This window comes from Saimiri boliviensis, chromosome 11 (assembly GCF_048565385.1).
Source record: "Saimiri boliviensis isolate mSaiBol1 chromosome 11, mSaiBol1.pri, whole genome shotgun sequence".
Taxonomy (NCBI): Eukaryota; Metazoa; Chordata; class Mammalia; order Primates; family Cebidae; genus Saimiri; species Saimiri boliviensis.
In genome coordinates, this window is record NC_133459.1 from 94,545,098 (window position 1) to 94,559,661 (window position 14,564).

At 33.8% G+C, this 14,564-nt stretch overlaps 1 protein-coding gene across 1 annotated transcript in view; it reads right to left on the reverse strand.

Moving 5' to 3' along the window:
- Positions 1 to 14,564, reverse strand: part of MAN1A2 (mannosidase alpha class 1A member 2) — a 165,303-nt gene that overhangs the window by 100,986 nt on the left and 49,753 nt on the right. Inside the window, exons 4-5 of the mRNA XM_003933527.4 lie at positions 12,544 to 12,662; positions 6,680 to 6,760 (exon numbers count right to left, since the gene is read on the reverse strand). Of these exons, the coding sequence (XP_003933576.1) occupies positions 6,680 to 6,760; positions 12,544 to 12,662 (200 nt within the window). The remainder of the gene's footprint in view (positions 1 to 6,679; positions 6,761 to 12,543; positions 12,663 to 14,564) is intronic.

The window sequence follows — 14,564 nt, forward strand, 5'->3', positions numbered from 1 at the left end:
ATACTGTCCTACAAGTTCCTGAAGCTCCATTCATTTTTAATAAATATTTCTCTTTCGTCACAATGGAAAATTTACATTGATCTATCTTCAAGTTCACTGACTTTTGCCCTTCCAGTGACAACAGTCAACATGATGACTTTTTGCTTTAGACACTGTAGTCTTCATTCTGGAATTTCCATGTTATTTCATTTCTGATGAGATTTTCTTCTATTTGGTCATTTCAGAAATATCTTCCTTTATGTCACTGGGCATACTTATAACAGCTGCTTTAATACCCTTTTCAACGAATGCCAATATCTGGGTTACCTCAAAACAGGTCACCACTGATTGACTTTTGGGAAAAAAATGGATCATTTTCCCTTTTTTTTCATATATTGAGTAATTTTTAAACTGTATCCTTATCACTGTGATTGATATGCTTTGGAGGAAACTGATTCTGTTAAATCTTCTAAGAAGTGCTCATTTTTTTGTTTTAAAAAGCACTTAAATTTGGCTAAACTCAAAATCTAACAATGAGTCTAAGAGTTATGACAGCCTAATATATGTGTATAATTGGAATCCCAGAAGTGGGGCAGGGAGCTCTTATAATACATTTTTTTAAAATTACATATAAAGTAACAAAGAATCAAAGCAGATTTCTCATCACAAATTACGCAAGCTGTAAGATAATGTAGTGATTTTTTAAAGTACTGATAAGAAAAAATACAGATGGTCCCTGACTTAGGATGGCTCAACTCATGATTTTTCAACTTTACAATGGTATGAAAGTGATAAGCATTCAGAAGTAACTATACTTCAAGTGCCCATATAGCCATTCTGTCATTCACTTTCAGTATTCAATAAATTACACAAGCTATTCAACACTGTACTATAAAATGGGCTTTGTGTTAGACAATTTGGTCCAACAGTAGGCTAATATAAGTGTTCTGAGCTTGTTTAAGGTAGGCTAAGTTATGAAGTTTGGTAGGTTAGGAGGTATACTAAATGCATTTTCAACTTAGGATGTTTTCAATTTACAGTGGCTTATCAGGACATATCCTAAGTCAATGAGCAACTGTATTTTAAAAAACAATGACTCAGAATTTTTTAGAAAATAATTTAAGATACCAACCCACAGATCCCAGTAGCTCAAAGAACCTCAAGCGAGATAAACAGTCCTACTCCTATCCCCACACCAGACACACACACACACACACACACACACACACACACACACAGAGTAAAACCACTCAGATTCTTCATACAAAACAAAATATGAACAGAAAATTTTAAAGGCAGCTAAATAGAGGAAGAAATAATTAAAGCAAATTTCTCATCACCAAGTATCCAAACTATAACATAATGTAGTGACATTTATAGTGTTGATAGGAAAAACCATCAACCTAAATTTTATACCCAAAGAAAATTTTTCAAAAATAAGGTAGAAATAGATTTTCAGACTAACAAAAACTAGAAGAACTCACTACCAGTAGACCTGTACTAATAAAAAATGTTAAAGGAAGGTCTTCCCACAGAAGGAATAAAATGCCTGAAAAATCAGAAACCTGAACCAGTAAAAAGAAAAGGCCAACAAAAATTACTGAAATGAAGGCAAACAAAAAGGCATTTCTTTTCTTTTTAATAATTCTAAATGATAACTGACCACCTAAAGTAAAAATAGCAGCAACGTATTACGGATTTGCAGCATAAAACTGAAATGTGTAACAACAACACACACACACAAAAAGAGAAAAAGAATATTGTTAGCTAAAGTTTTTTTTGTAGATGCCCTTTATCACCTTGAGAGAGGTCCCCTTCTAGTTTGCTGAGAATTGTTATCACGAACAGATGTTACATCTTGTCAGATGTTTTGTGGCATGTAATAAGATGATTATATGATGTTTTTCTTTAGTCTCTTGACATAGTGAATTACATTGGTTGATTTTTGAACGTCAAACCAGCGTTATGTTCTTGGAAAGAAATCCCACTGGTCATGCTGTATTATCCTTTTAATCTATTTCTAGGTTTCATTTGGTGATATATTGTTGAGAATTTTTTGCATCTATATTCACATAAGATACCGATCTATAGTTCTATTTTAATACCTCTGTGTATGTGTCACATAAGATTAATGCTGGACTCATAAAATAAACTGAAAATGTTTGCTCTTTTTTTCTGGAGAAGTTTACGTATAATTGATATTAAATGTTTGGTAGAATTTGCCAGTGAAGTAACTTGGGTTTGGAGTTTTGCTTTTTCCTTTCCAAGTTTTAAAACTATGCAATTTTTCATAGATACAGTTCTGATCCCTCCCCCATCCCCTTTCCCCTCCTTTTCTTCCTTTCTGCTTTCCCTTCTCCTCCCTTCCCTCTCCTTTTCTTCCCTTTCCCTCTCCTTTTTTGTCTCCTTCTTTTGGAAAAAGAAATAGGTTTTACTTCTCTTGGCACAGAGCAATATATGAAGGTGGCTATGTCCTGACTCCAAATATGTCTTCCATGAAGACGTCCCTCAGATATGTCCAGTTATCTGCCATGTTTCAGTGTTAGAGAATTGGCAGTTGGCAGATGAAGAACCTCAGGAAGGTTCTTAATGGCATTTTTGTTAAGGAGGAAGTTTTGGGTCACGTGGAAAAGATCAGACCCAAGAATGAATATCCATCCTCCAACTTCCCAGGGAAATCTAAATCCCAAAGGTTTTATGAAGAAAGTCTCCTCTCTGAGTGATCTTTGAGAGGAAGAGCCCAGACCTACTCTTTGTATATAAGGCTGAGGCAGACAGAGGACAGGGTGAGCAGCAGACTGCAGACTCAAGGCAACGGAGTGAAACGTCTATGGGAGAGCTGAGGGGACTGAGAGAGACTAGAGTTCCAAGTCACAAATCCCACTCCTTCCTAAGCCATGAACAAAAGCTGTTCCTCTAGGACTAGTTTCTCCAGCAACTATCTTTGCTCCAGGGCACAGAAAGGACAAACCATGCAAAAATCTTACGGGTATGAAAGGTGGAGAGTTAAAGTAGCAGACCAAGAGATGGACATTTCCATAATAAACATTCATGGATCACACTACTTTTGAAGCCATATGCCATGATTATGGTAGAGAATGAAGCTATGACTGCAATTCCTAGGATCAGGAACCAGGCAAGGATGCCTACTCTCCCCATTGTAGTAGATGTCCTAGGCGATGCAGTAAGGCACAAAAAAGAAAGAAACCACACAATTAAAACCATTCTCTGCCTCAGGAGGAGGAGAGGAAAAGAACAAAAATAAATAGCCATTATCTATACAGAAAAATAAAACTCATTTACTACTAACATGATTGTTTATAAGATAAATCCCAAAGAATCTATTAAAGTATATTTTAAAGCTACCAGACTTATTAATGAAGTTAGAAAAATCACAGAGTAAAAAAATCAACATAAAAATCAATTGTTACAGTGTGGAGGATAGCTTAAGAAAGAAAAAAAGGAAAAACAAAACGTAAAAAAAAAATCAACTGCATATTGCGAAACAATGCAAATGTTTTCAATGCCACTGAACTGCACACTTAAAAATTTTTTAAATGGTAAATTTTATGTTACGTACCTTTTAGTACATTTTTTTTTTAATGATAGCATCAGGAAGTTATCTAAAAGAAACAAAATGTCCTGAGCCACCTGAGAATTTAAGTCTTTATTAAAAGTTTTTTAAAAAATCAACTGTATTTATATATACTGGCAATGAACAATGGGAAACTAAAATTTAAAATACAGAACTACCAAAAAAATGAAATAGGTATAAATTTATCAAAATACATGCAAGATCTGTATACTAAAATCCGGAAACACCAATAGAAAAAAATAACTAAATAAATCATATTCATGGATTGAAACACTCAATACTGTAAAGAGGTCAAATCACTCAAAATTTACAATCTCAATCAAAATCCCAGTAGATTATGTTACAGAAATCAACAAGCTGATTCTAAAATTTATACAAAAAGGAAACATAACTAAAACAGCCACAACAATTTTGAAAAGAAATGCAGTTGGAGGACTCACATGACCTGATTTCAAGACTTTCCATAAAGCCATAATAAGGAACACAACATGGTAGTGCCGAAGACAGGCACATAAATCAAGCAAGCAAAGAGTCTCTAGAGTAGACCAACACATAATCAACTAATTTTCAACAAAACTACAAAGTCAATTAAAGAAAAAGTAGTCTTTTCAACATCCATATGGAAAAAAATGGACTTCAACTTATACCTCACCGTGTACATAGGATTTAACTCAAAATCAAGTATAGACCTAAAAGTAAAAAAAGTAAAGCTCTAATCCTTTTGGAAGAAAAATTAAGAGAAAATCTTTGTGATGTGGGATTAGGAAAACATTTCTTAAACAAAATACCAAAGGCATGAACCATGAAAGATAAAACCAGTAAACTTTTACTTTCAGATTAACAACATCGATTCTTCAAAAGGTACTGTTAAGTCACTGAAAAGACAAGCCACAGATACAGAAAATATTTGCAAACATAGAGATTATAAAAGACTTATGTCCAAAATATGTAAAGAACTGTCAAAATTTAGTAATTCAAAAAAAACAACAAAATTTTTAAATGGCCAAAGGATTTGAAGAGATAATTCACCAAAAAAAATACCTATGACAAATAAGCAGAAGAAAAGATGCTCAACATCACTTGTCATCAGGGAATGCAAAATAAAACCACAGTGAGATACCACTAATACCTATTAGAATGGCTAACAATAGTAAAGAAACTGACAATACAAAGTACTCACAACAATGAGAGGCAATTTTTGGAAAAGAATCTGCCAGGTTCTTCCAAAGTTAAATATACACTTATCCCTTGACCCAGTAAATCCTATTCCTATGTATTTATCCAAGATAAATAAGAATTTATTTTCCCACAAAAATCTATAGGCAAATAGTTACAGCAGGTTTATTCATACTCTCCAAAACTGGAAAAAATTCCATTGATAAAGATATAAAATCCACAATGGAGTAATGTAATACAGTAAAAAGGATTAAACTACTAATACATGGATAAATCTCAAATGCATCATGCTAAGTAAAAGAAGCCAGCATTCTTAACTGTAGAGACAGAAAAGAGAACAGTAGTTATCAGGGCTGGCAACGGGATAGGGTAATTATAAAACGGTAGAGGGAATTTTCTAGGATAGTACAATTCTGTATCTTGATCATGCTGGTGATTACAAGATTATGCACTATAGAAACTCATAAAACTATACACTGAAATGAGTGAATTTTACTCTATGTAAATAATACCTCAATAAACCTGGCTAAAAATATCAACTAATTCACAATGATTTTGCTCCGATAAGCCAGGTCAGAGTTTCTCAAAATACAGAACCAATGTTTTCAAAACCACCTTTAACAAAGAATATTTGGCACAAATAACATAGGATAATAGTCTCCACACTAAACCAACTGAATCAATCCTTTCGTTAGGGCTTGGAATCCTCATTTTTACAGAACAATCTAAGTGATTCTGATACATACTGAAGTTTGATAACCTCTTGGCCAGAGTATGAATCAATTTTTTCTACTGTATTAAATGTGAACTTAAATGTTCTGACTATAGAAATATAGCTTAGAGGTATAAACAAATTACACAATATAATTTGACAAGAAAATTACACATTAACATAAATATTAATCTAATATTATATATTAAGTACCAGCATCTTTAAACATACTTCTTTTTAAAAAAGGGGGGGGGGGTAGTATAAAAGTAGCTCACTCTTTACACACTAAGACAAATGAAATATATATATAAGTATATAAAGTTATAAAAATCTAGAATAAAATGGGATTTTTTCTTTGTAATAACACAGACATAGGAAAGGCCTTCTAAGGACCAAAATCTAGAAGCCAACAGTGGGGGGAAAAAATCCTTAAAATTATTAATTTAATGTTAACTGAAAAACAAAACAAAATATGGATAACATAAAAATATATCTTTATAACACATATAACAAAAGATAAATTTTCTTAAATCTGCAAAGAGCTCTTACAAATCATCTAGATCAACAAACCAGTTTTAAAATCTGGGTGAAACAGTTTCTCAAAAAAAAAAAGAAATGACTTATAACCACTTCCTTCAGTTTCTCTTTCTCCCACTCTTCAGTCTCATTCTTTAGCCAATTGGAATCGTAAAAGGGAATTTCCTACACCCACTTCTTCGTCACCTTAGGTCTCAAGTGTCTCTACGTGTTCTGTGCCAAGATTGTCAGAGAAGAGAATTCAGAGTTGTTATTGTTTATAGCCAAAAATTGCATTTAATTTCTAAACAGTAAGTTTTAATTATTAATTTTTGGTCTTAGGAGGATCCATATTAATTCCTTCTGACTCATTATTTGATTTTTATCTTATTAGTTTCTTTTCCCCCTTTACTTGGACCATGGAATTAACTGCAATGGCAAAATCCTGGAGAAGGATCACTCTTGCAAAGGAGACATGATGTATATAAAGCTAGGATCTGTGATAAATTCATGTTTTACTGAGGTTCTCAAAATGGAAAAACTATTATTCCCAAGGAACAGTTCTACCTGAGGCATCCAGTTCGGGACTGGTTCATTATTACCAATTTACAAAAATAATATTCTTCTAGGGAAATTGTTCATTTTATTAAATTCTAACCCATCCCTCCAAAACAAACAATGTGTTGCTTGATTTTGCTCACCTCCTCTCCTGACAGGTAATACGCTGCAAGCAGGCCTCCAATAAATCGAATGTTGACTTCAAACACAGACACCTCTGAATTCTGTGAAAAACATATTGAAAATATTCACAAATACGTAATGCCTTACAGTTTTCAAAGCACTATCAATACTTCATTTGCTTTTCACAAATACCCTATGGAAAATATTTTTCTACTTACTGCATCTTCATTTCTCGTACAATTGCAATCTCTTCTCTCATTTGTTAATGTTACTGAAACTTCTCTACTGCTATCACCACAGTTCCCTAATTGCCAAAACCAACAAGCCATTTTTATGTATCTTATTCAGTACTGTGAAATTATCAACATATTTAATAATGTTAACTATTGCCCTTCTTCATGAAAGCTGTCATTTCTTGAATTCTGGATCTTGAGTCTATAGTAAGCACTCTCTACTAGTGGTCCTTCTTTCTTCTGTTCTAATCACTACAGCATAATTTTTATTTCTATCACTCCTCCTGGATTTTAAGTATTTTTCCTAGAATATATAATAAATGTTAAAGGAGGCACCAAAAAAAATGGTAGAATGATAGAGTATTCAGTAATAATGTTGACAAAATTGCCTCCTGGGTTAGAAATTAATATAAATACTCATTTCACATATATATCAAAATGAAATCTAAATTATTTAAAAATAAATGTTAAAAAAATTAAAAAGCAGAAGAAAGTGTGACAATATATAAATTTTCCTGAGAAAGCAGGTACTTAAGCATAAAACCAATAGTTTTGATAAACTGATGACAGACAAGAAATTTTTCTAAAATGCAAATTACCTATAAGAAAAAGAATCATGAACAAAATTAAATGGTATACAGATGGAAACTGCACAAATATAGTAGTATTAATAACCTCACTAGAGTCTCTATGTTTGTATTTATATATTGATATAGATATTGCTAGAAATATTCTAACTCATGGAAAGAAAAGTGGCAGAGAACATGATCAAAGAATTGACAGAAGATATACAATTAATATGAAACCATTCATAGTTAATTTTAATGAAAATTAAAAGGAAAACTGTATTACTCTTAAGATTTTCCAACATTCATAGGCAGACACATCGCCTGCTAACACACTTCTCCAGTTTAGAATTTTCAATATAATGTAATTTTTTGATAACATGATTGTCGTTCCATCCCACCCTGAAAGTAAAGTGCTTAATATTACTTCATATATTTCCAACATCTAACATACCACAGGGCACGTATTAGACATTCACCAAATATGAGGAGGAAGGAAAAAAAGGCAGGAGGGCCTCCATCACAAACCAGAACTGCAACAATAACCGTCCAACCAGTGTCCCTGCTTTCATACTTACCCTCCTCCCCTACCCTCTATTCAGCACACTATAGTTAAAATGAGCCTTTTAAATCTTACATCAGTTTAGGTCACTACTCCGTGCAAACCCCGACAACGCCTTCACATTATACTCAGAGTAAAATGACCAATAAGATCCAACATGTGCAGATCCCCTACAACCTCTTTGACAACTCTCGTACTAATATCCCTTTGATTCATCTGACTATGTGGGTCTACCTGCTGTACCCAGAATTGTCAAAGTTGAAACTCCTACGTCAGTCTTTACAGTTATTATCTCTTATCTGGATGCTTCCTTTCACACAGCTGAACAAATCACTCACTTCCTGTAGGTCTCTGAATTAATGTCACCTTATTAGAAATTTTTTCTGACCATCTAATATAAAATATTAATATCCCTCTAACCTTGCATTATTTCCCTAATTAACACATCATCACCTAACAATATAATCACATGGTAATGAAATATTTTCATTTGTAAAATGATCTTCCTTCACTACAGAAACAAAAGGTATGAGAAATTCTAGAGGGACAGAAGGGAGAAATTGGATACAGACATTTTTGAAAGAAGTAACTGAGAATCTACTAAACTTGATGAAAACATAAGCATGTAGATTGATCAAACATTATGAGTCCTTTAAAGAATAACCTGCCTGGGCACGTTGGCTCACGCCTGTAATCCCAACACTTTGGGAGGTAGAGGAAGGTGAATCATGAGGTCAGGAGATCAAGACCATCCTGGCCAACATAGTGAAACTTTGTCTGTACTAAAATACAAAATATTAGCTGGGCATGTGGCACATGCCTGCAGTCCCAGCTACATGGGAGGCTGAGGCAGGGAAATCGCTCGAACCCAGGAGACAAAGGTTGCAGTGAGCTGGGATCACACCATTGCACTCCAGCCTGGCAACAGAGCAAGACTCTGTCTCAAAAAAATTTTAAAAACAAACAAAAAAAAAACACTAGACATATGGTAATAGAATTACAGAACAGCAAAGTGAAAAATAAAATATTAAAACAAGGGAAAATATAGATTGGCTTTTTAAAATTAGACTGAAAGCACACTTTGCAATAATATAACAACAAAAGCAGGAAAGACAAGGAAACTGTACCTCTATTCTCAATTTTAATATCTATTAAGACAGAACTGTATAGTCACATGGCTCCCCTTGGGTCTCTTCTCAGAAGCATAACTTTAACAAAGAGTCCTTCCAACGCCATCCTATGTAAAATACTAATAGCAATATCCCACCACTTACTCCAATCCTACCTACTCTTCTTTGTTACTCTCCACAGCACTTATCATCACCATCTGATACACTATACATAATTTACATGTTTATTGTTTTGCTCCCTACACCAGAACACAAACACAAAAAAGAGATAAAACTCTGTTTTATTGATTACTATATGCACAGAATCTAGAACAGTGCCTGTTGCAGAGGAAGCATTTGACAAATGTATGCATTTATTTATCTATTACTCAATTTGGAAGTTTAAAATACAACTTGGGATCAACTAGATAACAATTACACACAAAATAAAAGGGAGATAAGTTAAAGCATTCTAAGATCCTTATATTCTTCAGGAGGAGGATAAATCAATTGATTTTTTTTTTCTGGAGACAGTCTTACTCTGTCACCCAGGTTACAGTGCAGTAGCATGATCACGGTTCTCTGCAGCCTCAACCTCCTGGGCTCAAGCAATCCTCCCTCCTGAGCCTCCCAAATAGCTGAGACTTATTTTCTGCAGAAAATATTATTTTAGCTCTGACTTTGTTTCCCAGGCTGGGCTCAAGCAATCCTCCTGCCTCAGCCTCCCAAAGTGATGCCTGGCCTAAAATCGATTAATTTTAAGCTCGATAATTTTAATATATGGGCCTACTTAGAGTTACCCTTAAAGTTTATATATATTTATATATACTACACTTTGAAAGAGAAAGAGAGAGAGAGAGAGAGAGAGAGAGAGAGAGAGCGCGCGCAAGAGACAGAGAGTGTGTGTGTGTGCGTGGAGGTCTACTTTGGAGTTACCCTTAAAGTTTGAATATATATATTATATTGTTTATTGTTTTGCTCCTGACTCCTAAAACCAGAGGACAAACACAAAAAAGAGACAAAACTCAAGTTTTAATATATTTTTATAAAATATATATGTGTTTATACATATATGTATCATATATATATTTAAACTTCAAGGATAACTCCAAAGTCAATAGAAATGGAAGGTATAAATGTCAAACTAGTCAAGGGAAAAAGAGAAATGATGTAATTTAATCTAAAATAACAGAAAAAAAATAAAAGCAAATGAAAAGTACAATCATAATATAAGTAGCAAAACAAAGATGAAAGACCTAACTCCAAATATATGTTATCACAATAAATGTAAATATATCAAACTTAACAGCTAAAAAGACTCTAAGACTGGATAAAAATAACAAAACCCAAATACTTACTATACGCAAAATAAGCAGCTAAAACATAATGACATTAAAAGGTTGAAAGAAAGGAACAAAAAAACGACTGTGCTGATTATTAAACTAGTTCTCTCAGGTTCAAGTCCATTCTTCTGTACTCTACACTTTGGCATATGGGAGTTGGAACTACACAAATGCATTTAATTTACCAGCTGGCTCCCTTTGAGGCACTAACAATAGGAGGTGCTAAAAAGACAAGACTGGAGGAAGAAGAGTCTTATTCCCTCCTGTTTACTTCTAGTTTCTGATAGTGTAGTACCAGCCAGGGTTCACCCTGCAGTGGCAATTGTTTCCAGAGTACTGTTCCCTGTCACACATACACACACACAATCCCCAAATTAGCTTCATCGTTTCTTTACAGATACCAAGCATTTGGCTAAGCATCTCCTCCTCAGAGTCTGAGTTCCAGCTATGACACAGTCTTCTTAAGGTGCCAGTAACACCTGGGCAACACAAGTACTAGTTCTACAAAGCCCAAGCGACTGCATTTTAATGATCTCAACCTCTTGCCATTGGTCTTATAACCCCCACAGGTGGCAGCTGTTCCCTGTTTCCTATAGTTACTACCTCTGGTGCTATCACAATGCTCTCTTTTTGCCTTGTTTCCCCATTACTAGGATAACAATTCTACACATGAAGTCCTCTAGTTAAAATAAATGATATAGTTCTGGTTCCTGATTGAACCCCAACTGATAACAATGATATACAAGGGAATTATTAGCCATAATAAAGTTATCTGTTAATGAATGGGAGTATTGCACAGATGCTAATTCTCCTCCAAATTTATCTGTAAATTAAATGCAATCCTCATCAAAATTTCCACTCAGCTTTCCAGAAATTGAAAGAACAAAAAGCTGAGAATTAAGGTAATTTCCACAGAGAAACAATCAGATACCAAAATTCAGATACAGACATCAAGCTTCTTATAAAAAAAATCATAGTTAAGACAGTTTAGTATTGATGTAAGGATAAAGAAAAAAGTCAATGTTAAAGAATAAACTATAATATGACTAATGTGGCATATAAAAATAGCAGGGAAATAAATGGTACTAAGATCAATTAATAGCGGCCTGTTTTCACCATACATTAAAAAATCAATTCCATTTGGATTAAAGACTAAATACAAAAGCAAAACTTTAAAACCTTCAGAACAAAATACAAGAAAATATCTTCATGACCTAGGAGTAGGGCTTTCTTAAACAAGATACAAAAGCACAGTCTGTTATCTAAAGGCGTGTGACTTAACAACCATGTCAAAGCTAAGCAGTACCACTTAACCCTGCTAAAGTGCCAGAAGAATGGGTACAGGCCTAACTATGAAAACTCATCGGAACTGTGCTAGTCACTAAACTTTAAAACACATGCGCACGCACACACACACACAATTTATAAAGTTGTTATGGTTGCCTGATGCTTCTAGTTAATTGCATTTTCCCCTACTGACACATTTAACACCTTGCTCCAAATGATAAGTAAAAGAAAAGATGATGAGAAAGGATGCACATTTTATGCAAAAATTAAATAACAATTCATAATCCCAAAAGAAGAAAGAGGACTTGAGGTTTCTTTCAAGTCCTAGTATAATGCTGAAAATTACTATGGTTAGTATCTTAAGCTGTTCAGGCTGCTATAACAAAATACCAAAAACTAGGTAGCTAATATAAAATAGAAATGTACTTCTCACAGTTCTAGAGACTGGAAAAGTACAAGATCTAGAAGCCAGCAGATTCAATGCCTGCTGAAAGCACACTTTCTGGCTCACAGATGACACCTTCATGACCTCAGTGCCCTAACACAGTGGAAGAGGCAAGGAGTTCTCTGGCGTCTATTTTACGAGGGTGCTATTTCCATTCATGGGAGCTCAGCCCTCATGACCTAATCACCTCCCAAAGTCCTCATCTTCTAGTACCATCGTATTAGTGATTAGGTTTCAACGTATGAATTTTAGGAAGGCACAAATGTTCAGACAGTAGCAGTTAGACATTGCGTTTTTTCATGGTCAATCTAAGAGATTAATTATCAATTGTACACTCACCACACTGAAATCTAGGTTGTCTTCAATCCATCTTTGCCCATCTAGAAATTCATCATGAAGTCCCATGATATAAAGGGTATCCAAAGCATCTACTATAGTAGCACCCATTTGTGAACTTCCTATATTTGGGAAGAAAAAAAAATTAGGCTCCTGGTAATAATATACATAGTTTAATATATTTTAATAAAAATAGTACTTTGATAATAGGACAAAAAAAAAAAACAACTAAAAGCATACTTTTCCTTAATTTTCAGCCCAGTCAGAATATGAGATATCTATCTACTTAACTGAGAAAGGAAAAAACAAGAAGAGTGATTGAAGAAAAGGGGAGAGTAGTTCAAGATGACAAGCTGAGTAATAAGACAACCATGTCCTTCTGGTCTGGACCAAATTCACAGAAAGAATAAAAATATGTTTTAAAATAATGAATGTATAACAGGACTAATCACAATGGAAAAGAAACTTAATCCTTAACAATCAAAAAGCAGGTAGATCATATAGAAAAAGGAAACCACCAAACAAAATATGAGTAGAGAGAATAAAAATAAACTGTAACTACTTTTTAAAAAGAGGTAATACTGATCATTAAAAAAAAAAAAAAAAAAAATTCCAAGGGGAAGAAATCAACAGAGAAAGGGAGGAAGAGAGGGAAGAATTAATTCAAAACCAGCCTAACTGATAACAAAACTAGATAATGAAAACACAAGAGAAGAAAACAGGCCAATCTTACTAATGAATATAACTGTACAAATGCTAAATAAAATAGCAGCAAAGCTAGGTTTGTTTTGCTACTAATACAGTAAAAAATCTAGTAATATAGCAAAAAAACAGGGAGCAGGGAGCAGATGGGTTTTCCCCAATTCCATAAATGCAATTATTTCTGTCCTCTGAAAATGCAAATGATCCACACAGCTTGCTGCCTGCATTAACATGGCTTTTACTATTACATTGTGTTTCACAACGTGAATTTACTGTTCCAGGAGCTCTTGTCCAGAAAGATAAAAGTTGCAAAAAAAAAAAAAAAATTTATTGTTCATTCCAGGAACTTCCTGAAATACCCATCAACTCTTTAACAGAAAGTATCAAATGATAATTTATATTCCAAAACTCTGAAAGGCTATGACTCCAGTGAGGTAGTGATCTTCTTATCGGACTAATAAATAACAGTTCCGTCTTATCAACAGGTTTCCTTGATGATTTTTAAGAGCCAGCATTCAACATTACTTAGTTCATATTTTCCATTTACTATTCTTATCTTTTTTTTTTTTTTCCATTCCTCTTTCTACTGGGCAGAAATTGTTTTCTTCCAATGGTTTGAAGCTATACACAATTTGTCCTTATGATGGTTGTCCTTAATTTACATGCCATTTTCTTGTTCATGTGTTCCTAATAATTTCTTCAACTTATCAATACATCTGTCTTCTCTTAGCTGACAAGAACTCCAACACACTCTGATAAATTCCTTGGTCTTCTCCCTACTCAGTTTCCCTACTCAGTCTTGCTTAGTTCCACAAGGTGCCATGAGCTAAAGAGCTCAAGGAAGAAAAGTGTAAAATTGAAATTACTGGCCATCATTACGGTTGTCTACCTGGACAAGTCAAGATTTCAACAGGAAAAAATTAAAAAGCCTAACACTATTCTTGGGTCAAAGCAGCAGCAAAACATGACACTACAGAAAATATAAAACATCATAAAAATTTAGTATGAGAGTATGGGAATCAACTAAAGCAGTTCTCACAGAGAAACTTAAAATATTAATACTAGTTAACAAGAACAAATGAAAATAACTGAATTTAACATTCTAAGGAAGAAAAAAATATTGGGGCAAAATAACAGAAGAAGAAGAAAATCTAAAGGCAGAAATGGATGAATTAGAAAGAAAATTATTGAAATAACAAATTCAAGAAATGGTTCCATGAAGAACCATACAGTGAATCTACCATTTACCTAGTTTTTAAAGGTAGACAAGACAAAAACAGGAAATAATAAAAATGCAACAACAGACAAGCACAGAGGTTTTT